This window comes from Malania oleifera, chromosome 8 (assembly GCF_029873635.1).
Source record: "Malania oleifera isolate guangnan ecotype guangnan chromosome 8, ASM2987363v1, whole genome shotgun sequence".
NCBI classification, from domain to species: Eukaryota; Viridiplantae; Streptophyta; class Magnoliopsida; order Santalales; family Ximeniaceae; genus Malania; species Malania oleifera.
In genome coordinates this window covers 63,256,303-63,281,253 of record NC_080424.1, presented here as the reverse complement: position 1 = coordinate 63,281,253, position 24,951 = coordinate 63,256,303, and the positions used below count along the sequence as shown (strand labels likewise).

General features: G+C 35.9%; 1 protein-coding gene across 3 annotated transcripts in view; it reads right to left on the bottom strand.

Moving 5' to 3' along the window:
- Positions 1–24,951, bottom strand: part of LOC131162391 (BEACH domain-containing protein B) — a 147,477-nt gene that overhangs the window by 97,569 nt on the left and 24,957 nt on the right. For 2 of the 3 annotated variants that reach the window (XM_058118827.1, XM_058118828.1), the window contains exons 4-7: positions 23,269–23,503; positions 12,492–12,668; positions 3,261–3,587; positions 2,114–2,336 (exon numbers count right to left, since the gene is read on the bottom strand). In XM_058118827.1, the coding sequence (XP_057974810.1) occupies positions 2,114–2,336; positions 3,261–3,587; positions 12,492–12,668; positions 23,269–23,503 (962 nt within the window). Of the gene's footprint in view, positions 1–2,113; positions 2,337–3,255; positions 3,588–12,491; positions 12,669–23,268; positions 23,504–24,951 lie in introns of those variants that run through there. The other variant, XM_058118829.1, reaches the window with a different exon arrangement.

The following is a 24,951-nucleotide window of genomic DNA, read 5'->3' as shown; positions in this document are numbered from 1 at the left end:
TCACTCAACCCAACCTTGCTTCTAATGACTCTATGCCAAAGGGAAGAATCCTCTAAGGGAAAACACCAAAACCTAGCTAAGAGAGCAGTGTTTTTAGACACCACCTTATTAAAACCCAACCCACCATCCAATTTTGACCTACACACCACATCCCAGCTCACCAAATGGTCCCTTAGATCTACACACAATCTCATCAAAGTGAGTCCTTATTTCTTGTTCATCCAGATACATGGGATCCATGTAGGGCTAAGAACCATTAGGCAATCAGTATTTTGTGACTTCACAAAATGATTTCTCTTATATGACTTGGTTGTATTGGTATAGGTCTGAGTTTCTCCATGTAGTTGATTAAATAAAGAATCAAATTGGCATCAGTATTAAAGTTTTTTTATTTAATGCTTTTGAATTTATTCAAAAATAGATTTTGATCTTCTGTCTATATAAAGGAATCATTCACCAGGCTCCTTGTGTTTGTATGCGTCACATAATAGAGTGACTGAAAGGAAGAATATAGCTTTATTTGACAGAGCAGGGTCTTATCTTTTTCATATGCATGTTCTTAAAACCTCATGGACCAATGCTGTCCTTACATTCTCTTCTTCAACTAATGAGATGCAGTGTCCTTGTCTCAAAGAGAAATTTCCCTTCTCCATTGTGTTTCCTAATGCCCCAGTATTTCCTGTTGTACCACATGCTTCTGGGTGCACGTGTTTTGAGCATGTTCATCCACCCACTTCACCATTCTAATTTTCATTTTTCAAAATAAGTATCTCTGCATTGGCAATATCCAATCTTCAGTATTTTCACAACTAGGCAACTAGCCAGAAGATCTCATTAGCTATTAGATGAAATATGGCGAACATCATTCATTTACATTTGGTTTGGATAAGAAAAGATTATGAATTCACCAGGCACAATATATTCAGAAAGCAATATACACAGATTTGTCAAACAAAATCCTGCTGTTGAATTCTAATTCGTCAGGTACGAAAGTCAAATGCTTAAACAGCTTCAATCTATCCTGTAGAAACTTCATTTATCCATTACCTTGCCAAAAGCTTCAACCACCTGAATCTATAACTGAGAAAACTCCACTTGTCCTCTACTTTTTTTCTTTAAAAATTCAAGACACAGAGCTGCATAAACAACTCACGTCTTGTAATACGTCCACCATAAGCAGCATTGAATACAAGGGGTTTTCATTATTCTATCTAGTGACAGTATTCACATGATCAGATTCACCTCCTTTTCTGACAGCAAATGGAAACTTTTTTTAACAAGGAGCACAAACAACATGGGAATGTCCGCCAAACAAAATCAACAATGAAAAGTACACATTTGCATGCATACATATATATGGAACAAACATGCAATAAGAGGAAACTGCTCTCCCAAGGCAGTGACAAGAAAGTTGATTCCCAAAAGGACTTAAAAAATCAACACCCAAATTTTCCAACTCTTGTATCCAAATTAGCCTCAACACCAGCAAATCTTACACTCCTTAAGAATTAATCAAGCTCCAACAATTATGAGATAAACAGATTATATCCTCTTCTTTAATTCCCTAGTACTTCAATCTAATTGCCTGAAGTTGACAAACTTTAGTGACATAATTAGGAAAAAAAAATACTTTCCACCCACGCTCATCTCAAAAAATCTTCATACAAACATGCTAGTTCTTTGAAGTTTGAATTATTAACCTACTTAAAACATAGAAAAGTAGAAAAACTACTTTAAACATAAATTGAATGTCTTGTTTACAAAGAACACCATCAGCAAGAAAGCCACCCCAATATTGTGACGAGGTCGACGTATAAAGAAAACAAAAGAGCCAAAAAGAGTTATCTAAACAGTTATTGAAAAAAAAAAAATCGGTAATTAACTACTTGCAAACAAATTCCACCCTCAAGATGATGCAAAATTAATCATGACAATTAAAACCACACATGCAGCCAAAGGGCTCACAAAGAAAAGAAAAATGAAAAACCAAACCCACAGTCCTTCAGTGATGCATCAAAGTCAACAAGAAATGAGGGAAATATTTGGCACACCAACTGATTCAAAAAAGGGGCTTGAGGGTTAAAGATATAAACAATACCACATGCTGATTCACCTTTCTGTGTTGGAAACTGAGGAATTCTTCAATGTTAATGCATGATTTGATGGAAGCCCTAGTCCATCCAGTAGAACTTCAAGTCCTCCAATACTTCTAAAATGATTTTGACCCCGTGGATTTTCATATAATGCTAAACGAAGAGTTCTCAAAGTCAAATATTGAAGAGATAAATCTGTCCATTCTTCCTTCATGCTCAATCTTCTAATGACACGCAACAGTTCTGAAACACAACCAATGTCAATGAATAAGAGAAAACAGAGAGAGGATACAAGGTATGCAGAAATAGCATCCCCAATCTGGATGTAAGAAACAACAAAAAACCATGCATTAAGAATATTAATGATATCAACTTAATATTTTAGGTAAAGTGCTAATCCAACATGGTATCAGAACCATGGTTGCCAGGAGATCCTGCATTCTAGCCTTGTTGCTCACATTTATTTGGCCGTCAATAATTATCTTACTCCCTGCAATGGCTGTTATTTACTGGATGTTTATCAGTCCACATATGGGAGAGTGTTAAGGCCTGATATACATTGTTGGCCCATAACCTAACAGCTTACAGTTTTAGGTAAAGTGGTGATCTAACTAGGGCCAAGAAGTTATTTATATGCAAAAAAAAAAAACCACGCACTCACCAAATCATGTCTTTATAGTAGCAGAGAAAAGTTTATGCCAAATATTTGCAAAGAAAAATAATACACACACACACACACACACACACACATGTCTATTTAAAAAGTGAAGAATACTAAACTTATGTGTATCAAAGGAAACCAAGCCCTTTTGGTACACGTTAAATTAAAGGTTCAGCACTTTGAATTATCGTAAGGGTCTAGAGAAGATAAAAATTTCAGAAGGATTTTAAGCATTTTTTGAGGGCCGTTGCTACAGTTCAGCTATTAACCCCTTCAAATATCTAATCATTTTGCTTTAATGAGCTACAGAATTTTTAATCTGTTATTTGATACAACTATAAGACATAGCACAAAACTAAGGCCCAATAAATCCCATCCAAAAGGCACGCCTTTAATAATAAACATTTACATCACACACTAAAGAAGTTCGGAACGCATTGATAGTAGTTTTGAGCATATACCATCAAGATAACATTTGATACAAAACCTGAAATTTCATACCTTACCTACTAACCAATTAAGGCCACCAGCTTCCATCACCGACACAATAGCTTTTTGATGCCAATGAAGCCTTGTTTCACAATGAGGAACCTTCAAATTATAAGGAGGACCAACTGAAAATGCACCACCCCCTGGAACTGGAAATTCCACAGCATTGCTGAAAAACTGAACCTTCTCGTATACAGTTGCATTTAAATCAATGAAACTACATATTATTGACACAACATATACAAGTACTTTCAGCAAAATCCTGGTCTTCTCTACAGCATAAGTTGATAGAGTTTCATCAGCAGGAAGTGTGCTAGTAATTGTTTTGAGTTGGACAACAGCCGCTGCAAAAAATAAAATAAATACGAGAGAGAGAGAGAGAGAGAGAAAGAACAGAAAGACAAAACAACAACCAAAGTATTATACTTCAAATGGAAGAAACAAATATTCCAGATCACAGTCAAAATGCAACTTGAAAAGCACATCCATAATAATATTTAGTAATTAATAAATAAATCTTTGTCTGCACCAATTTTTTCCTGGACAATGATAGGGATTGTAAATAAGGTGACAGGGAAGACAACGGTAAATGCATGTGCACATACATGTGTATGTATTATATCAAACTGGAAAAAACAAGCATAAAATGTGCCCACATATACACACAGACAATGCACACATATATAGCCATCTCACCATGCTGTATTCTATTTTTCTAAGTTGCCATATCACCGCGTACCAAGGACATAAATTTCGGTCGAAATGTCGAAATTTCGGATTTTGGGGGGTCTCAAAATGAAATTGAGATACAGATTTGTTTTTGCAGAAATTTGACTGAAATTTCAAGATTTCAGTAAATTTTAATCGAAAATTTCGGAAATTTCAGTTGCTCTCCCAAAATTTTCTGGAAATTATGGGAAAAATGAAAAAAAAAAAATTGGAGGGGGAAATTTCAGTGCTCCCCTCTGCTTTCGTTTTGTTTTCCCCACATGATTTGCCAGTTCTTTTTGTGCAGCCCGTGAGTATACAGTGGAGACTGGAGAGATTTGAATCAAATCTCAGCTCATTTCTCACTTTTCAGAGGACTAGATGAGACAAGAAAAAGAAAAAAAAAATCTTGCAGAGATGCTTTGCAGACGCAAGCCATGTGCAGCACTCCAGCAATTCCACAAATTCATCAAGAGGTTGAAGACCCTGGCAGTGAAAATATCTACACAATAATTGAAACAAAAGGAAATTTTTTTCTATAAATTAGCTGTGTTGCACGCATAAGCATACATGCTTCAAGATCCTCAACAAAGAGGCTTCTTCTTCCATCTTCCGCCTTCGAACTCCAAAAAACACCCTAGCCTACGGCTGCCTCCACCTTCAAACTCCAAAGAAAAACCCTAGCCTTCCGCTCCAACACTTTGATCCTTCTCCTTCCCTCTAGCCTTTGGCTTCATCCTCAACCTCCATCTCCCAAGTCCCAGCCGGAAGTGCCTCCTCCCATCTCTGCAATTTCCCCCTTGCAGAGTCGCAGGCTACAAACTCCACAAACAGTGGGCAAGAGCAGCAACAGGACAGCCAACAAGCAAAGGGGAAGCTGGTTAAGTAATCTTCATTTACGTAAAATCTCCCCCTCCCCCCTCCCCCATCCCAATCTATTAACGAGATTGCCCCTCCTTAAATCCCAAATCCCTATTAACCTCTCCCATTTACCCCCTTAATCCTAGACTCCTAGTAAATAGAAAATACTGACGAGTAAATTTAGTAACTAAATAAAATTGAAGTAATTTACTACTTAGCTTATGATAGTACAAATTATTTCATTAATTTGAATAATTTAACATAATTTATTAGTATTTTATAAAATTATCATTAATTTTGTAAATTTAATTTAATATTTTAATATTTCTTTTATTTATTAATTTATCTCGATTTAGCATCTAAATAATTTTCTTTCAAATTGTTGATTAACATATAATCATTGTACCCTAGAAACCAAATAAAATTAGTAATTTACTACTTGTTAGCTTATTATATTATTAACTATTTCAATTATTTAAATAATTTAATCTCCATAATTTATTAGTAATTTTGTAAATTATCATTAATTTTGTAAATTTAATTTTATATTTCAGTGTTTGTCTTCTTTATAAATTTTATCTTGATTTAGCATCTAAATAATTTCCTTTTTAAATTGTTGACTAGATTAACACCTAATCACTGTAGTCTTGTAGGAAAGTAAAATTATCTACAAAAATGTCTGAAAGAAGAAAACAAGGTCAAGCATGGGAACATGGGTAACCAATGCCCAACGTAAAGAACGGATTTATTTGCAAATAGTGCAGAATACAAATGAAGAGTGATGGAGCAACAAGATAAAGGATGCACTTAGCAAATTATGATCCACGGCATAATATAAAATGTTGTGATCAAGTACCTCCAGAAGTAAAACAATGGCAGCTAAAGCAATGAAAGTAGAGAGAATGGAAGAAATAAAAAATAAATTGCGTCGGAATTTGATGCAACTACAATAAATTGATGAAGAGGACGATGTTGATGGTATTGTATACCCGTCTGGCATTTGTCCTTATGAGAGGTCTGCATACTATCGAGCATTCTATGCTCCATAACAAATGGAATGGGAAAAAGACCAATTTCGTAGGTTTGCAGGTAGCCAACAAGAAGACAGTTTTAGGGCTGGTGCGACCTCCCATGAGGCAATCTCAAAGTGTGAGAGAGCCAGAAACAAAGCCATAGATTTCAAAGCCTCCTCAGTATTACAAGTTAGATATAGCAAAACAAAAAGGGCAGCCCACTGCACAAAGCTCCCATGTATGCAGGGTCTGAGGAAGGGGCGGATCACAATGTTTCTATAGTACGCAGCCTTACCTTACATTTTTGCAAGAGATTGTTTCCACGCCTCAAACTCATGACCTCCAGGTCACACGGCGCAAACTTTACCGTTGCGCCTAAGCTCCCCCTCCACATAGAAAAACAAAAAAGCTTGAAAATTTTATTCCAAGTAAAAGAAGAAAGGAATAAATTGATTCAAAGTTTTTTATATATGATAATATTCCACCCAAGAAGGCAAAATCACCTCACTTAAAAACATGTTGTAGGATTGCCAAGCAGCTAGAGCGGGAGTTGATCCATCGACACCCTATGAGATTACAACAAAATGACTTGATTTAGAGGTAAAAGAAATGGAAGGCCACGTATAAGTGAAGAAAATGTGGGTCACTTATGGTTGCACTGTAATGTGTGAAGGATGGACAGGCCATAGAAAATTACCCATCATAAATTTCATGGTTTACTCCAAACGGAGTACAATTTTTCTAGAGTCAGTAGATCGACAAAATAAAATACCATGAATACATGTATGGCCTATTAAAACATGTTGTGCAGTAGGTAGGAAAGCAACATGTTGTCTAGCTGGTGACAAATAATGGCAATGCATACAAGAAAACGGGTCTAAAATTAATGAAAAATTAAACTTGTATTGGACTCCTTGCGCTGCTAAAGGGATATCTATATGATCCTATCGATTGTGTAAATCCCACAGTAGCAACAGAATCGAGGAAAGTACACAGAAAAGATGGTTCTTTTCTATTCTATTAGTATTTTAGATTAGTCCATTGCATTAATCCCATTTTTTTAGGAGATTGGAAAAAAAGAGGCAATAAGCACAAGGGATCTTGTAAGGGAGACAAATCACTAATTTTGTGTATTACCATAGAAGGTTTCTTGCTAAAATTAGGGAGCACTATCAAGGGGATATTGTGCGTCCAGAGGGTACACGGTTTGCTACAAACTACATTACCCTTGATAGCTTATCACAAAAAAAAAAAAAAAAAACAAAGAGAGAGAGAAAGGTAGAGAAGGTTTAAACTCTCTATACATATCTGATGAATAGGCTAAGCATTCTCTTAGTTAAACAAAATTAGGTAGAGAAATTGAAAGCACAATCCTCAACCATCAATTTTTGGGATAGAGTGGCAAAGTCTGTAACATTTATGAGCCAATATATCGAGTATGGTGCACGTCGATAGTGAAGTGTGCCGACATTAGGAGTTGTGTTTGAAGCAAAAAAGGGCGATGAAAGAGGCCATTGAAGTTGGCGCACGAAGTGCAAGATGGGTTCTCAAAGTAATCAAATGACCGGTAGGAGAGAACCCTTAAACATCCTCTTCATGCAGCAGGTACCAAATTTAAAATATTTATAAATTTCAAGAAATTCATATATCAAATTACTTATTACATTTTACTTTGATTGATTGACAACATATTTTCAAAATACAAATGTCAATACAAAGAAGGTGTTGAGGAAGATCCTTATTTGCTTGATGCAGTTCATAAAGTTTTCAACACCCTTGAGCTACATTTCCATATGCATATAAGAAGGCACAACAATATGGAAATAGACAACCACATACCTATGAATATGGACAAACAAGCCAAGAATATGGGTGCAAATGCAGGGCAATCCTATGGACATACACAACAAGTAGAACCTACAAGAAAACATCCAGGTGGCAGGTACAGCAAGATCTTCTGTCCGAGCATACACTGCTATGAATCAGATTACTATGGAGGAGTATGAACAACACATGTACTATACTCAATATTTTGGAAATATATGACATGGAGTGATTATTGTAAACAATATATGTCATCTCAAAATCTCAATGATAGGAATAGGAGAGATGACTTCGACCCACCAAGAAACTCCATATGGTATTAGAACATTAAATGTATGATATTTATTGAAAATGTGGTTATTTAAAATAATAATTTTTTTGGCTTAAATCATCAAATGAATGACTCAAGAACTTTATGATCATCTGAATTTTCTTCACTTCATAGCATGCTTCATGATATGCAGTTTATATACCCTACGCACTAAAAACTTGTCATATATGCATTTTGTTAATGTATTTTGATATCATATTAAGCATAATCATCTGTTTTAATATTTTCTAGCGTTTCATTGTAAATTTCCATCATATCAAAATCTCCGTAGAAATTTCCGTACATCAAGACCATCGAAATTTAAGTCCTTGTCGTGCACACATCATATCTTGTCTAATGTGTTGATTTCAGAGCTTAGAATTCCAGCATCTACATAATTTATGGTCCTAAAGAAGTTCCCCAGTTCCAAAAGAACTTTTCTAATCACGAGCCCATAGGAAGCAGCCATTGTCAAATGCTAAACGTACTTGCCACCAACACTTGTGGAACTATTGGAATCCTCAGTAATCTGATCATTGTACCTAAACAAACTGGCCCCGCATGATAGCCTATAGTATGCAAACCATTTTGCCCATAGAGAAAGAGACTTGGAAACAATAGTTCAAAAAAAATGCCTCATGCTTGCTGCCAAATTCCCTGTCAACTCTATTCAGGTTTAGCTCCCCCATCTCACTCCAAACTCAACCCCCAGCAAACACAATTTTCTTCTTTCTATTTTTGTCTTCTTCCTTTGTAAAAGAGAAAACAGAGATCAACCAACGCAGCCAACTTTCTTTGATATTCATACTAGTGTTAGATCACCACCAAAGTAAGAACCTTTGTTCAGAAGGATAAAAACATTAATGCAATAAACAGCACACTGAACAAAACTGACTGCACAAACTGAAGCCTCCACGCATACAATAAGTTTCCCAGTCCAATTCTACATTCTCATTTAGTCATCATAATCTGCTATACAGGAGGCTGACTAACAGCATTGTAGAAGCAAGCGTAAACTCCAAACCTAACTGAAAGTTTCCCTTCATCAACAGTGAGAGTTCTCTCACAATATCCTACATCACTTTGGAGACAAACCAGCGGCCAGAAAAAACAATTCTTACTCGATAACAACCATGCCAGGTGGTTCAAAATTCTTTCACAAATTTAGGAATACCTTAAAATAAAATTTATTTTGTTATGTAAAAATAAAATGTGACAATCTATATACCATGTTTCTTTAGATAATAAAAGAAGATAATTTAAGAGAAAAGATGATATGAGCAATAGACGACAAGATATCCTCAAAAAAGAAAATTAAAACTAAATGACAACCCAAACTGCAACTTCCTAGCCCTCAAAAAGAACCTAAACAAAAACCATACAAGTGCCCCCTCAATTCCCCAACAAAAAGCTACCTAAGAAAACCTCATTTCAAGCCCTTCCCATCGTAGTTGGTAGAGCACTGCAAATTAGTTAGTTCCTGTTATCCCTTCCTAGCATTGATTTTATCACCATCCAAAAGGGCTTCCTTTCCCTCCAAATTGACATACCCTTTTTTTCCACCAAATGTTGAAAGTGAGATATAAAAGGAGAGGAACCAATCTCATTCTGCTCAATTGTTTCGACTCCTGCTGCCCCCACAATCCTCTTTCTACGCTTCAAGTCTTCTAAAGGAAGAACTGAGTTTGAGGAGGGTTCAGTTGTACACCCTCTTCAAATTTACTGAGTCCCTGAGTTTGGAGGTGCATGGCCAGAAAAGAAATGGCTATCCCATTGCAGCCCAAACAACGCCCTAGTGTGTTAGGGCCACAGGCCCGTAAGACCTCCCTAAAAAGCCATTCGAAAAAATTTGGCTTCTAGTGCCAAAATCATTTTGCAAACGCGCCACACTCCCATAGCAAGCCCATGGCTTATTCTCCAACAGCTGGGCCAGATTAATCATGACATTGATTTTCCTTGGCCCAACCCATGCATACATTTGTGCCTTTCCTCTCGCAAACCCTAGCTTCCCCAAAACCACCAGCCGCCACCACTCCAAAATTCGCCAATTGGTAATTTCCACAACTCCCGCAATGGCATCATCCTTGGCTCTAGGGTTGATTCACCAAAGGTTGAGCCTCAATTTTTCTAGTCTCCTACAAACCTACGAGCTCCCACACCTCAAACAGAAATCTACACCAGCCTTCCCCTTCCATGCCCCCAGGAATGAACAGGTGATTGACCAAACCTTGTCATTCGATTGTAGACCAAGGTCCGAAAAAATAATAATAATTATTATTATTATATTATTATTATTTGGTTTAAATGCCACTCAGTATATAATTTTCATGAATTTCCTGTAGCGAGTGACCCACTCCAACTTGAACAATAATGGCAAACACTCATAAACCCATCTTGCAGCAGATACAGAAATCCTTATCCACCAGCTACAAAACTGAGATTCCTCCTCCACTCGAACAAAGCCTCCTACCCCGACTTTTTTCAAGTGCAGGCTTAAAGTTTTCCTTTCTATATGCGCCAGCTTGAAGGATTTTTCATCCACCAATTCGTGGAACAGTTCTTCCACTCCCAGCTTTGAGTGAATCCATGAAGACCTAGAAGAGTGAGCAAGAATGAGAATGACTATGAGAGCGAAAGTATATGTCGTGCACTACTTCCACCCCACGAAATTCTAGGTAACTCTAACTCAAGGCTTCCTATTATTTCTGGTAAAGCATAGATTTCCCATAAATTTTTATACTAAAATTCCAGTGTATGAAAAATATTATTTGTGAAGTGTGTTGATTCGCCTGATTTTTTTCTGAAGCTCTGAATCACCTCAAGGAGAAAGAAGGGATTTACCAATGAGTAGAAACCAAAGCATTAATGTCGTGTTTAGTTCGCAGAATGAAATAGGTGAGAATCGACTGGAGTGAAAAACTAAATAAAAAATGTACAAAAATCAAGTAATAAGTTTGATTCCTTTCCACTCCATTCCAAGGTATGAAACGCATTGTAAATCCCGGCAAAACTACCAAAATCTCAAGAGGGTTGAAATGGAAACTGTGTTCAAATTCCTTTCAGCAATTTTTTCTCAAATTTTGGAACTTTGGGAAATTTCTGCCAAAATATCAGGTTTTTTAATTAAAAACTGGAAAAGTGGGGGGGGGGGGGGGCAGGGGGAGGGAGGACTCCAGGGCTTTTGTTTTGTTTTAAATTATTCATGGTCATCTACTTTAACATTTTTCCAAAGTTTCATTCATAACCTCCATAATTTACTTTAAATTTTCATTGTTTATTTAAATTAAAATGGAAGTTCCCATCGAAATTTCCATAAATTAAGACCCTCAAAAATTCCATCAAATTCAAAATTTAAGCTTTTGGTAAGAGCATGATGATGATAATAGAACATGGCAACTGCTGAGAATCTGCAAATGGATATTTAATACAAAACACAGACACAAAGGAACAAAATAGACAATATAGCATATGCATTTAGTGTGGCTAGAAACTCCAAGCATGCATACAGTATATCACTTTGAGGCATTATACAAGGTCTTCCTTTGGTAGAAATAACCACCTAGAAACGTATTTTCCAATTACGTAACATCAATACAAGTAAGAAAGTTATACAGATTCAACCTGTGATAAAAATACCTCATAAAGAAAATCCACAAAGAACAAGCACAGGGAACCCAGTGAGAAGGAGGAATGAAAAATGGTCAATACTGATGGGTTTTGAGTCATAGATGCCATGAACATCAAAATGTTCCCAACTTTGCACAATTACCGGGATGATAATTTCTTGTAAGGAAACAGTGCATTATCTTACTATCAGGATGAAAATTATTTCTTTTCGTTATCTTCTTTTCTTGTTGATCAAAGCCCCAAGGAAACCTTACAACTTCTGCTGATCAGTATAAGACTGTACACCAAATCAAAATTTTTACCTTTTTCTTGTCTTTTTCTTTCTGCACTCATGAGTCAGCAAAACACCAATAAGCCCTTCTAACTTAAAACCCACAGAATCCAATTCAACACATACATCATAGTACATTTTCATTTTTGTTAGAATACCACTTAAACTAGAAGCCTAAGCAAGGCTGTGGGCCAAGAGTGTACATCAGGCTTCAACACTCCAACAAACATGCACCCCGATAGAATGTGGAGAGATAAACACACGATAAATTTTTTTTCTCGAACACCACAAAATAATTGCGGGCAATAAAACTAGAACCCAGGACCTCCTGGCAACAAGCTCTGATACCATGTCAGAATACCACTTTACCTAAAAGCTTAAGCTGTTAGGTTGTGGGCCAACAATGTATACCAAGCTTCAAAAATTTACAACATTAAACAATCAAAAACAACAAAAAAGTAAAATTAAAGATTGAACATTAAGATAAAACAACTTAAATCACACAAGCCCATGCCAAAATTAATTATAACGAATAAAGGAAATAGGGAATCACAGCACCTAAGACATACAACAAGAAGCACAAATTTCTTTTTTTTTTTAAAAAAAAAAAAGGGTCACAAAGCATATGAAATACCTTTCATTAATGCGGTAAGCTTTTGAATCCCACCATAATAGCCATAAACTCTGCAGTTATGAATTGAGCGGGTTACAATTGTCAAAGCTTCCAAGACAGGAAACCCTTCCAAGGTGATATTCAAGCTAGTGGGAATGCCAGATGAACCTGTTGTTGATTGTACAACACTGCTATTAACTGGATCAGAAATGGGGGAAAACATAAATCAGCTGACAGATTATCAAACCCAGTTAATTTGTGCAGAAGTTAGTTGACATGGAAAGAAACACTTAACTCATAAAAATAATCAAGTAACCCACCATCTCTATACTCATCCAAAAAGTTGTCAACAGTATGATACAAAATAGACAGTCACCCAAATGTTTTCCAAGTGAATAATCTAAAATTTTCAAATTTGAAATAGTTTTTGAATGGAATCAAATCACTCAACAAACAGCGATGCAAACCAAAATAAAGCTAGTACAACTTACAATTTGTAAAATAGACAATGATGATTCTCTGTTCTCTTGTAGCTTTCAATTTTCTCATAATAGTGGTTCAATTAGAAAACATAACAACTAAAATGGAAGAACTTCTACAAGATCCATTGTTACAAAGCATATTAGGGTGCATTTTGCAGGACTGGACTAGACTGAATAGAATTGAATGACTGGCTATTGATAATTTTTTTTTCCTTTTTCAAAGAAAAAGAATTTCATTAGTAGAGATAGAAAGGAAGGAATTACAAACGACAGAGATCAAGACATCCTTCTAACGGGACCAACAAATAATTACATTAAAGCCTTCCTTAAATCCCGTTGGATATCAGGTAATAAATTCTCCAAAAGAAACCCAAGGAATGCACTCAAAAATAAGCAAATAAAAAAACAACTTTATCCCCCAATAAATGAAAAGAAATTAATTTTCCATGAAAGGTTCTAGCGATCTTCTCAATCCACAAAGTCCAAAAAGAAGCAAACACAGCACACCTCCATGACACCATTCCTTCATTACTACTCTCAAAACCCCAAAACCTCACCATCAGAAATGCCTCCACTGAAGGCATAATCACATCCTTCTTCAACACAGAAAAAGAATTCCCCCAAAGCTCCTTAGCCTTTGCTAGCTGATGGGCTAGTACCAGCCTGGTGTATCCCATGTACACACAATTAGGATTTCCCCCTTAGCCTGTCAAGTCTCTCATTTTGGCTACATCAAACAGGGGCTATTGGAGCTCAGTGAAGCTTATCCTGCTTCAGCATGTATTAAAGACACACCATTTAGTCACAAGATTCTTCTAACTAGGTGAGAATCAAAACCTTTCTCAAACTATGACAAAATCTCACTCTGATTATGACACCACCTCACTCCCCTTTTATTTTTTTTTTCTTTTTTTTTTAATAAGAAAAGAAGATGATTCCATTAAAGTAGGGAGAATATACAAAAGCAGAATAAGAAATCCTCCTAAACAGAACAAAACAAAAACAAAAAGAAGACCAAAAAAAAAAAGGAAAAAATATCAATCAAACCAAACAATATAGCCAATCCCATTGGATGCCACAGAAATTCATTCCTTAAGGCACTGAGAACCAACACACTGTAGCGAAGCCACGTAATGAGTCTTATCCCATAACAAAGAAATATTCACCAACTTCCCAGAAAATATAACCACACTCTCAACATTATAAAGCTCAGAATACTTTTAACAAACCATATGCCCAAGTTTACAATTCTATATTGACTAGAAACACAGCTACAACGTCATTTTTGAAATTTCTTAGCCATAGTCACGAAAAAAAAAAAAATTACCATTTTTTACAACCTAAAAAGCAGGCATAGTTCTTTCAGTGAAATACTATAGGTCAGTTGATATTTTATATTTTAGATTAGAGAAAGTAAGGATAAGGACTTGGTAATGTCAAAAATGTATAAATAAAATGATGATCATAGTATTTTTTTTTTTCGGAGCAGTGAAGAGAAATTTATATTAGCAAGGCATCAAGGGGATGCCAACCTGTGGTAGAAAACATCAACCACTCTGTAGAGTGTCGCAAACATCAAGGATTACATTATGATCATTAACAATTTGCCCACTAACCCAGAGCTGGAAACAACAGCAATCCACTGCTCTTTGCAAATTTGAAGCAGAGTAATTTGATCTTTGAAGGCTCACTTATTTCTTTCTTTCCAAGCACACCAAAAGATGGCAAGAGGGATAAGATTCAAAGCTTTTCGCTTCTCCTTGGAGGCCCTGATGCCATTCCAAGCCCAAATCTCCCCTCAAACAGAATTTTCCATAACCCACTGCCATCCAGTCAAGGACAGAACCAAATTCCACAAGTTCCTTGCCCAAGGGCAGTGGAGAAGAATGTGGTTGACTGATTCTGCATCAGCCGTACAAAGAAAAACCCTATTTGTGACCGTAGGCCCTCTTTTTTTGCAGATTGTCAAGGGTTAAAATATTTCCATGTGTGGACTCCAAAACAAAAATGGCAATCTTTGAAGGGGCTGCTGTCCTCCAAATGTGAATCCAAGTAAGGGTGTTCAACAACCTGACCAACCCGCCCAATCCAAACCAAAAAATCGGTTTGGAATGGTTTATGGGTCAGTTGGTAGCTTCCTATTTTGCATAACCTGATCATATGGTTTGGTTTGTGGGTTTAACATCAAATTCACTCAACCCAACCCGGGCCACCTCTTTTTTATATATATATTATATATCTACTATTACTCAAGACCTATGAAATAATGCATAGGATGGACTATGGGATGGGCACATACACTTTAGAATGTTTTAATGTCTATGTTTTTAATTTTATTTCTATTGTAGTAATGTTTATGGATATGATGTTATAGTCCTTTTGGATGAAAATAGACATATTTTGCATTTTTTATTTTATGTTGTTGATGGTATGCGTAATGTCTATGTTTTTAACTTCATTTCTATTGTAGTAATGTTTATGGATATGATGTTATAGTCCTTTTGGATGAAAATAGACATATTTTGCATTTTTTATTTTATGTTGTTGATGGTATGCATGTTAGAAAATAGACACAATATATATATTTTTTTTATTAGTTTTGGAACCTTCTTTATATTTGTATTATCAATGTAAAATTGAAAATTGTAAAGTACTTAGTGTGTTACTCATAATATTACATTGATACTATTGTTTTTTTTTTCTTTTTTCAATATAAGTCTATTAATTTAATGTATTCAACTTGAATGATACTAGTTTATGTATTATTTTCAATGTAACATATGTTATTATGTTTGGAAAAAATTCTCACACATTCCTTCTTTTTTTTTCTATTTCCCATTATTTTAAGTTAAACTGCCAACATGAACCAAACCACCCGATTTTCAAGCCAACCCAACCAACCCAAATCGCATTCTCAACAATTCAACTTAAGATTGGCTTCTTACCAAACCAACAGGATCAGATCAGCTGGAAGTTTAAGCCCAACCGGACCCATGAACACCCCTAAATCCAAGGGAAGTTGTTGAAACTTGGTCCCATCAAGGAGAGCTTCTTGTAGAAAGATTTAACAATGAATACACTATTTTTGTCCAAAGCACATTTTGGTTTGTTGGTGATGTTTTGGTGATGAAAATTATAGAGAATTTTGTAAAAAATATGCCACATTCCTAGTAAAAGGAATATTTCGGAAAATTCCCTGATCATTGATTTGGAGATGATGATTGATAAGGGCATTTTTTGTCACAAGGCAAGTTGTAGATGGAAGGAAAGACAACTCTAAGAATACTGTTCTCACGCCACACATCATGCCAGAAGTAAAAATTGGCCCCATTCCCCACTTGAAATGTCACAAATTGGAAAAAATCATCTCATCCTTTCCTGATGAATTTCCAAACTCCCACTCTATAGGGTCCCCTACTATTGTGTGTCGCTCAACCATTATGCTTAAGCCCATATTTAGAAACAACAATATCCTAGCAAAAGTGGTTTTTCTCCTTCATGAACCTCCATAACCACTTCCTCAAGAGAGCTTTAATGAAAATGAGGAGGGATTACAACCACAAACCTCCCAAACAAATAGGTTGTCTAACCACTCCCCATCTAACAAGGTGATATTTAAACTCTTCCTCTAAGCTTCCCCAAAGAAATCTTCTATAAATTCCCTCCAATCTCCTAGCAGCTGAGTCTAGTAAGAGAAGGAGAGACATGAAGTAAATTGGAAGATTCATTAAAGTGCTCCTAATAAGTGAGTCTGCCTCCTTTTGATAAGAAATTTCTTTTCCATCCTGCCAATCTCCTCTCAAACTTTTCAATAATAGGGCCCTAGGCTCCTTTATCTTTGAATTTGGCTCCTAGGGGGAGACTGAGGTAATTAATAGGAAAGGTTCCCATCTTGCAACCCAATTGGAATAAGCTCACTTTTACCAAGGTTTCAGACCAGAGACCGCTTCAAACACTAACAAAATGCAATGGAGGTTGACGATATGAAGGGGGCCATCTTCACAAAAAATAATAGTATCATCTGCAAAAAGAAGATGAGAAACTTCAGTAGGCCTTCCATTTCTGCCCACCCTGAGACCTCTAAAGATCCCTCCTTCAGTAGCTTTCATCAGCATGAGACTAAGCACCTCCATGACCAAAATAAAAAGAAAAGGGGACAAGGGATCTCCTTGTCTCAAGCCTCTCAAGGAGAGAAAGAAATTAGAAGGGCAGCCATTTATGAGCATTGAGAAGCTTGGGGTTTCATGCATTGAGCAATCCAACTACACTATAGCTCCCCAAAGCCCATTTTCTAGAGGAGATAAGGAAGGAAGTTTCAGTTGACATGATCAAATACTGTCTCCATATCCAGTTTGCACACTATTATCCTTTTTTCCCTTCCTTCAGATAGGCATCCATTACTTCATTAGCAATAAGGGCAACATCCATAATTTGTCCTACAGCCACAAAAGCATGTAGATACTAACCAATGACTTCCACTATTGCTTTTTTGAACCTCTTAGCTAGTACTTCGGCGTATAATTTTATAAATGCTTCCCACCAAGCTAATGGGCAAAAATCCTTGATGCAACCGATGAATTTTCCTGATCTATGGAACTCCTCGAACATGTGTAACAAGTCATGTTTAAGGAGGCTCGAGTTAGCATGAAAGAAAGCCAAGCGGAAACCATCCAGTCCAAGCGCTTTACCATCCACTATAGGTCTCCAAGCCTCCGGTTCAATATAGAGGTCTTTATAAAAATCACAAATACCTTTCCTAAAATATTCTTTCCTAGTTAAGGTGATTTCCCCAATTTCAATGTTGGATAAGGTGTTACTTCTATGGTGAGCATTTGCTATCCAATGAAAGAATTTTGCATTACAGTCTCCCTCTTTGAGCTATAAAGCTCTGGATTTCTACCTCCAAGATATCTCTTCTACATTAATAACCTCGTTCAATTCCTTCTTAAACATAGCTCTCTATTCATCATCAAGGCCTTGGTATTCTTGCTCATCAATCTCTTTGATGCCATTGAGGATAACAATCTTCTTTGCTTGGGCATTCCCAAAGGTACTCCATAAAGGAAATGGGTTGTTAGTAAAAAGCCAATAAGAGATTATAAAGTTTGAGTTTCCAGCAAAAGCCGCACAGCATATTAAAAAAAGGAGTTGGTGGCATAAATAAAAGAGGGTTACCAATAGATATTTGACTGTGCATTTAATTTTTTTTTTTTTTTATAGGAAAAGAAAGTCATTAAATAAAGATAGAATTTACAAGCAGGAGAGAGGACATCCCCTTAACAAAATCCGATAATCCTCAGGAATACCAAAAAAAAATTGCAAAAATATACAATGACAAAAAACTTAAAACGCCCTCAGAAGAGACTTCCAATCGCACTGAACTTCTGAAAAACACATTCCCTTGAAATTTCCATAGCCCATACACCATAAAGCTGCACACATTCCCTTGAAGTTACCAATAGATATTTGACTGTGCATTTAATTTTTTTTTTTTTTATAGGAAAAGAAAGTCATTAAATAAAGATAGAATTTACAAGCAGGAGAGAGGACATCCCCTTAACAAAATCCGATAATCCTCAGGAATACCAAAAAAAAATTGCAAAAATATACAATGACAAAAAACTTAAAACGCCCTCAGAAGAGACTTCCAATCGCACTGAACTTCTGAAAAACACATTCCCTTGAAATTTCCATAGCCCATACACCATAAAGCTGCACACATTCCCTTGAAGTTACCAATAGATATTTGACTGTGCATTTAATTTTTTTTTTTTTTATAGGAAAAGAAAGTCATTAAATAAAGATAGAATTTACAAGCAGGAGAGAGGACATCCCCTTAACAAAATCCGATAATCCTCAGGAATACCAAAAAAAAATTGCAAAAATATACAATGACAAAAAACTTAAAACGCCCTCAGAAGAGACTTCCAATCGCACTGAACTTCTGAAAAACACATTCCCTTGAAATTTCCATAGCCCATACACCATAAAGAAGCCATAAAAAAATAATAAATAAATAATAATAAAAAAATCTTTTCCCACACCAACCAATATGGTAACTTCTTCCATGCAAATATACGCGCATTACATTCCTTCCACAAGCCCCAAAACACCGCAAATATAGTACAATTCCATAATGCAATACCTTGCTTCTTCCTCCCAAACCCCACAAAAGAAATTGCCAATAACTACTCTACTCTTCTAAGACAAACCTAGCTTTCTTCAAAGTATTTGAATAACTTGTTCAGCGTGAAACAAACTCTAAACAATTAAAGCACATCATTCAAATATCAGGAAGGAAAACCTTTAAAGGTCTCCTCATCTGCAGCAAGTCATTAGTATTTATCTTATACAACAACCAACCAAAGAAACACTTTGATGTTAGGGGGAATTTTGACCTTCCATATTTCCTTGTAAAGAGGAATTTGTCCCAACCAAGAATTCAAAGAAAGATTTACAAGAATAGACTCCCGAAGAATCCAACAACCAATATCAGCTATCATTTTTGGAGGATACCCTACAATTATTCAACATAATCAATACAATAGATAACTCAATAGGTTCCCTATCATTCAAGGCTCTACTAAAATGGAAATCCCAAGAGGGTAAACGATCGTCCGAGACTACTCTAAACGAAGAAATGGGATCATTTTGTCCTGAGCTCAAATGAAAAAAGGCAAGGAAAGGAGGTGGACAAAACAACATTCCCCATCCATAGATATTCCCAAAAATGGATATTACAACCCATACCCAAAACAAATTTAGTATGGGGAATCAAGAGAGGGTAAATTGGAGATATAGCTTTCCATATACTTTTTGAAGAGCATCTAAAACCAAAATTAGTATCCCATCCATTCGCATCAAGTTCAAATTTACTTTTGATAACTCTATGCCACAATGAAAAAACCTCTAGCAGGAACCACCAGAGCCAATTAGCCAAAAGAGTCGTGTTTCTAGACACCAAACTTCAAAACCCAAACCACCCTCCCTCTTAGTCCTACAAACCATCTCCAAACTCACCAAATGATCCCAAGGACGCACTAACCCTGACCAAAGAAAATCTCTCATAATTCTATCAATCCTACTAGAAACTCTTATTGGAATTTTAAAAATAGAGAGAAAATACCTGTGTATTTAATATCTTCTCAACGCCCCTAAGTTGCTACAAAATCATCACCTTAATGATCTGTTTAATCATTCATAGACAAATTCACGAGTTTGGAACTTGATTCAATGATTTGCATTTGAAACATAATTTATAGTGGCTAATACTCCTATGGATCCCAATGTGAAGTTGTCTCATATATCCTTAAAGTGATGTTAGGGATCGTTTGGACACACTTATAGAAAAGTACATTTATGGAAAAAGTACTTATCTCAAAAAAAAAAAAAAAAAAAAACTAATCTAAAAGTAGTCTAGATTACTTATGGGCCTGATTCAAGACCTAGACCTTTGTGAAAGACCCAGATGAGACAAGCCATCATTAGCATCCAAAGGCAGGCCTACAGCATTATGGGCTTGTTCAATTAAATGGACCAACTTAGTTACAGAGGAGGCTCCTCCTTTTTCAATTATCCAGCCCAAATCCAAAACAAGGAACACGCAGCCCAAGCCAGATTTCTTAGCCACCGCTTCCCCAAGCATAACCCTAGCCACGTCAACCAATATACCCTCCGGAACAACTAGGTGCCTTAGCAATATGAGCATTCAACTCCAATTGAGCCGCTGCTGTTTCTAGCATCTACATCCCAAGATCCTTCAGTTGAAGCTCACCCCCACAACAAAGGCATACCTTATCTTTCCCATACACCACTTCCTGCCTTCCTAAATTGGATTCTACTAGCACAACCTTCTCCTTCACATAACTTCCCTTCCATCACCATCCAGCTCCCCAATCTGGGAACTTCCATCACCTATGCCTCAAGGTTCATGGGGGAACTCTAGCTAGTAAATTGTTCACAAAGCTTCGTCATCCAACCCCTTTTGAACCATTCCACACTAGACCTAACTCCAGATACTTCCCACCCTCGTCCACCAAATCATTATCTAGTACTGCAGATTTCCCATACAAACACTTCGAGAACCCCTTTCAGACCAAACAAAATCTGATAGATCATCATCCAACCAAAAACCAACCTCTTCGAGAGTTTTACCTGCTAGAAATGTTATACCTCCCCCACCTTGTCCAATCTCATATCGAAGGTCTAATTAATCACTTAAAAATTGCATGCTGTTTTGAAGCCATAGTAGAGAGAGAGAGAGAGAGAGAGAGAGAGAGAGAGAGCCATCATAAATGCGTACACCTTAAAAGTGAAAACTAACTTATACAGTCTACAGAAGAAGACTCACAAAACACAAAATGATTTCCATATTACTGACTCCCACTTCAACAATGCAAAGGCAATTTTCAAAAGTCAATGAGTGTATTTTCCACTTCCCTCCAAACAACAAGAAACTGATTATTTTCCTGAACTGTCTTCCGTCATGAAGTGATCTTCTAGGAAACAAATAATTCCTCAAAGATTAAGAGCTGTGTGGAAGTATCCTCAAAGCACTAATTTTACTTTTTATTTTATAAACACTTGATGATCACATAGCATGTTGCATACCAGATGCAATTCTCCACTTAAACGTACCAACATTTAACTATATGAAAATGCAAGACATCTTCAAGTTTTCATTCATCTTGAATGATGCATAACTTAATATGCAACTTCAGTTATTAGAAGTTCTGAAAGTTGATTGGTCAAATGTGCCTGATACACCTACTTAAGGAAGAAGAAAAGGTGTATAATCCTATGTTACGTGTCTCCTTATTTATTGTCTGAATCATGCTCTTAAATTTCCATGAAATTGTCAAAATTTCCGTCAAAATTTCAGGTTTCCATCACCCTTGAAATCAAAATGGCAGTTGATTTTCATCTTGTATAATTTCCATCGAAATCTTAACGAATCATCTGAAATTTATCAAAATCTCAAAATTTTAGCAAAACTTGTTGAAATTTTAACTATGCAATGAAATTTCCTCAAAATTCAAATGAGAGATTTAGGAGTGAAGAGAAATTTCTCTCCTAATTTATTTTATTTATTTTTATCGAAACAAAAGATCATTACAAGTGCTTTTAAAATTATATGAAAATATAAACTTACAACGACATTTTATTTAACCAATCATGTCAAAATTATCAGCATTTGTATAACAAATAATATTTAAATAATTTATGAATTTCATTTGTATTAATTGAATATGTTTAATGCACATTATCTTACAGATATGTTTGATACACATACTATATTACAGCTTTTCCACCTCATACACAACATATATGTATTTAACTTGTAATATATTAGTCCTAAAACTAACATTATTATGTATGTTAACAATTTCTAAAGTTTCACAAAGAATTCCATGCTTTACTACTAATTTCCGTTATTTTTTCAAATCGAAATCTAAATTTTTGTCAAATTTTATGTACTTTTGGAGCTTCGAAATTTGAGTCAAAATTGAAATTTAAGATCTTGGTCTGAACAGTCTTATTAGACAAAAAATATCATTGTTGTCCAGTCAACGACAAGGCCTGGCTATGGCAAATCATTGACCTATAAATAGTACCCCCAAAAAAAACCTACACAATTACAAATTGGCACAGTGGTCCCAGTACATTTCTTTGGTCAAAGTTGAGCAGAATACATTTCAATAGAACTTGAATGAAATTAAAGACTTTTAACCCTGAAGCAGAGCCTCTCAGCGAAATCCCTTGTCCTTGTTAGCAACGTGGCAAAAGATGGGTGTGAGAATTATCCTATGGTTTATTGGCCAGTATAGGAACTCATATAATGATTCAGATTATGTTCTTCAGATAAATCTCAGACCCTAGTCACTTCCACTATTTTCTCATCTCTTCATCAACATTCATTCAAAGCTCTGGGAGTCATCTGAACCCTTCTTCTGTTTTAATCAAACTTCCATCCCAAAAACAATGTATAGAGATACATAATTGTTAGCAACAACAAAGAAACAACAACATATATAAATAACTGTATCAAGCCTATCACAACCAGAGAGATGAGCACGGAAAAATCAAACATCAAGTTTGCCAATTCTCAAAAAGTTCACAGAAGCTAGGATTAAAACTCTGTATCCAGCATCACCAAAATAAGCAGCAAATTTTCAATTGGAAGAAAATTTGCTAGCAGTTTAAATAACCTAAAAAGGGGGAGAGAGAGAGAGAGAGAGAGAGAGAGAGAGAGAGAGAGAGAGAGAGAGAGAGTCCAAGAAGCAACATCTGAACAGCAGGTCTTGTAGTCAACTTACAATCAGTGACCAGAGCAATTAATTTTGTAACCTCTTCTGTTAACGCCAGAATAATTTCAGCAGGATGTCCAGCAGAACAGCCAAATACTATATCATCAAAATGAGATGCATGATCCACAGCAGCGATAGTAGACAAAGCAGCCTCTGGGAACTGACCAGAATAAGCAGGCTCCCAGTTCTTGAATACAACAAGGAATTGCTTAAGAAAAATGTGAAACAATTTTCTTTTTTCCACCTGAAATTTTAGCCAATTAGTGAACACATGAAGGAACAACTAGACATGCAAGCTGCAATCAATCAAGTATTACCACCAACATTAATTAACAGTATGTAGTACAGTGATTTTTTGGGCCACGTGATTATTTTTTTAGGTGGTGTCTGTAACAAAACAGAGAGCACATGAGAATACTTTCCTAAACCCTGTTTCCCAGTTCAGGCACAGAAACAGAAGAATAAACTGATGAAGAAATAAACAATGCTGCACCATCACCACTGCAGGTACAGGGTCTGTTCAAAAATAAAACAAGCAGCGCCATCGAAATTGAATTTTAAATTTCCATTTATTCATTTTTAGATAATAGAAATTTGAAATTCAATTTACTGAAAGAATTTTATGCTGCATATGGGAGCATGGATTTCCAACCTAGGATTTACATTTGAGTAGATTTGGACATATATCAATTTTATATCACATAGTATTCAAATCCAGCACAAACCCAAATCCAAGGCCTCTCTAAACATAAGATTAGAAACTTCAGACAAATTTTCCACAAATAATCCAAGCTTTATCCAAATCTTGAAATTTCAAAGAAATTTATCAAAAATTTGCCTATGGAACAAAATATCCTTTAACTAAAAATTTGAAATTCAAAACTCAAATTGGATTTTTTGTGTTAAAAATTCTTCTTATCGAAAATAAAGATTATAACAAGAAAAATAGGAAAGATGGATTCCAAAATTTTTTATTTTTTGCAAAATTGAACTCAAACATTACCACAACAATTTATTCAACCTTCTATGTTTAAATTAGCTGTGCTTGCACAATGACAAAAGTGTAACTGATTTATGAATATAAATGAATGTCATTTATGTATTAACTGAATATGTTTAATATGATGATTATACCCCACATACATGTCCTTAATGTTTTTTTTTATTTGATAAGATGTCCTTGATAGGAAGGTATACAAAGAAGATTCCTTTAGCGGAACAGGGGCGAGGTTTTCAAGTATCATCTTGTTAAATTGGGGGTTGTTAAGGAACCTTTGCAGAAAGGCATCCTTTGACTCAAATCCCTTACAATCTTTAACAAACCCTAAATGGCTTTGAGGATTCATCATAGCGAAAATCATTTCTGGAGGGATGTCATTGCTATGGCTCCATCATAACAGCTGGACCTCAAAAGATTTGAAGGAAGCTCACAGTACAGGTGTTTGGAGATATATCAGAAGAGGATGGGAGAAATTCCTCTCACTCATCCACTTTCATTTGGGGAGTGGAGAGGATGTGTTCCTCTGGCATGATATCTGGTCTGGCAAAACCAAGCTCAGCTCCTCTTTCCCTTCCATCTTCAGGCTTGCTTGCAGCAAAGATGCCCTCATTAGCCAACACATTGAGCTCACCAATCAGGGGATTATTTGGGGCATTCCCATGAATACGAATGCTTTTGATTGGGAGCTTCAT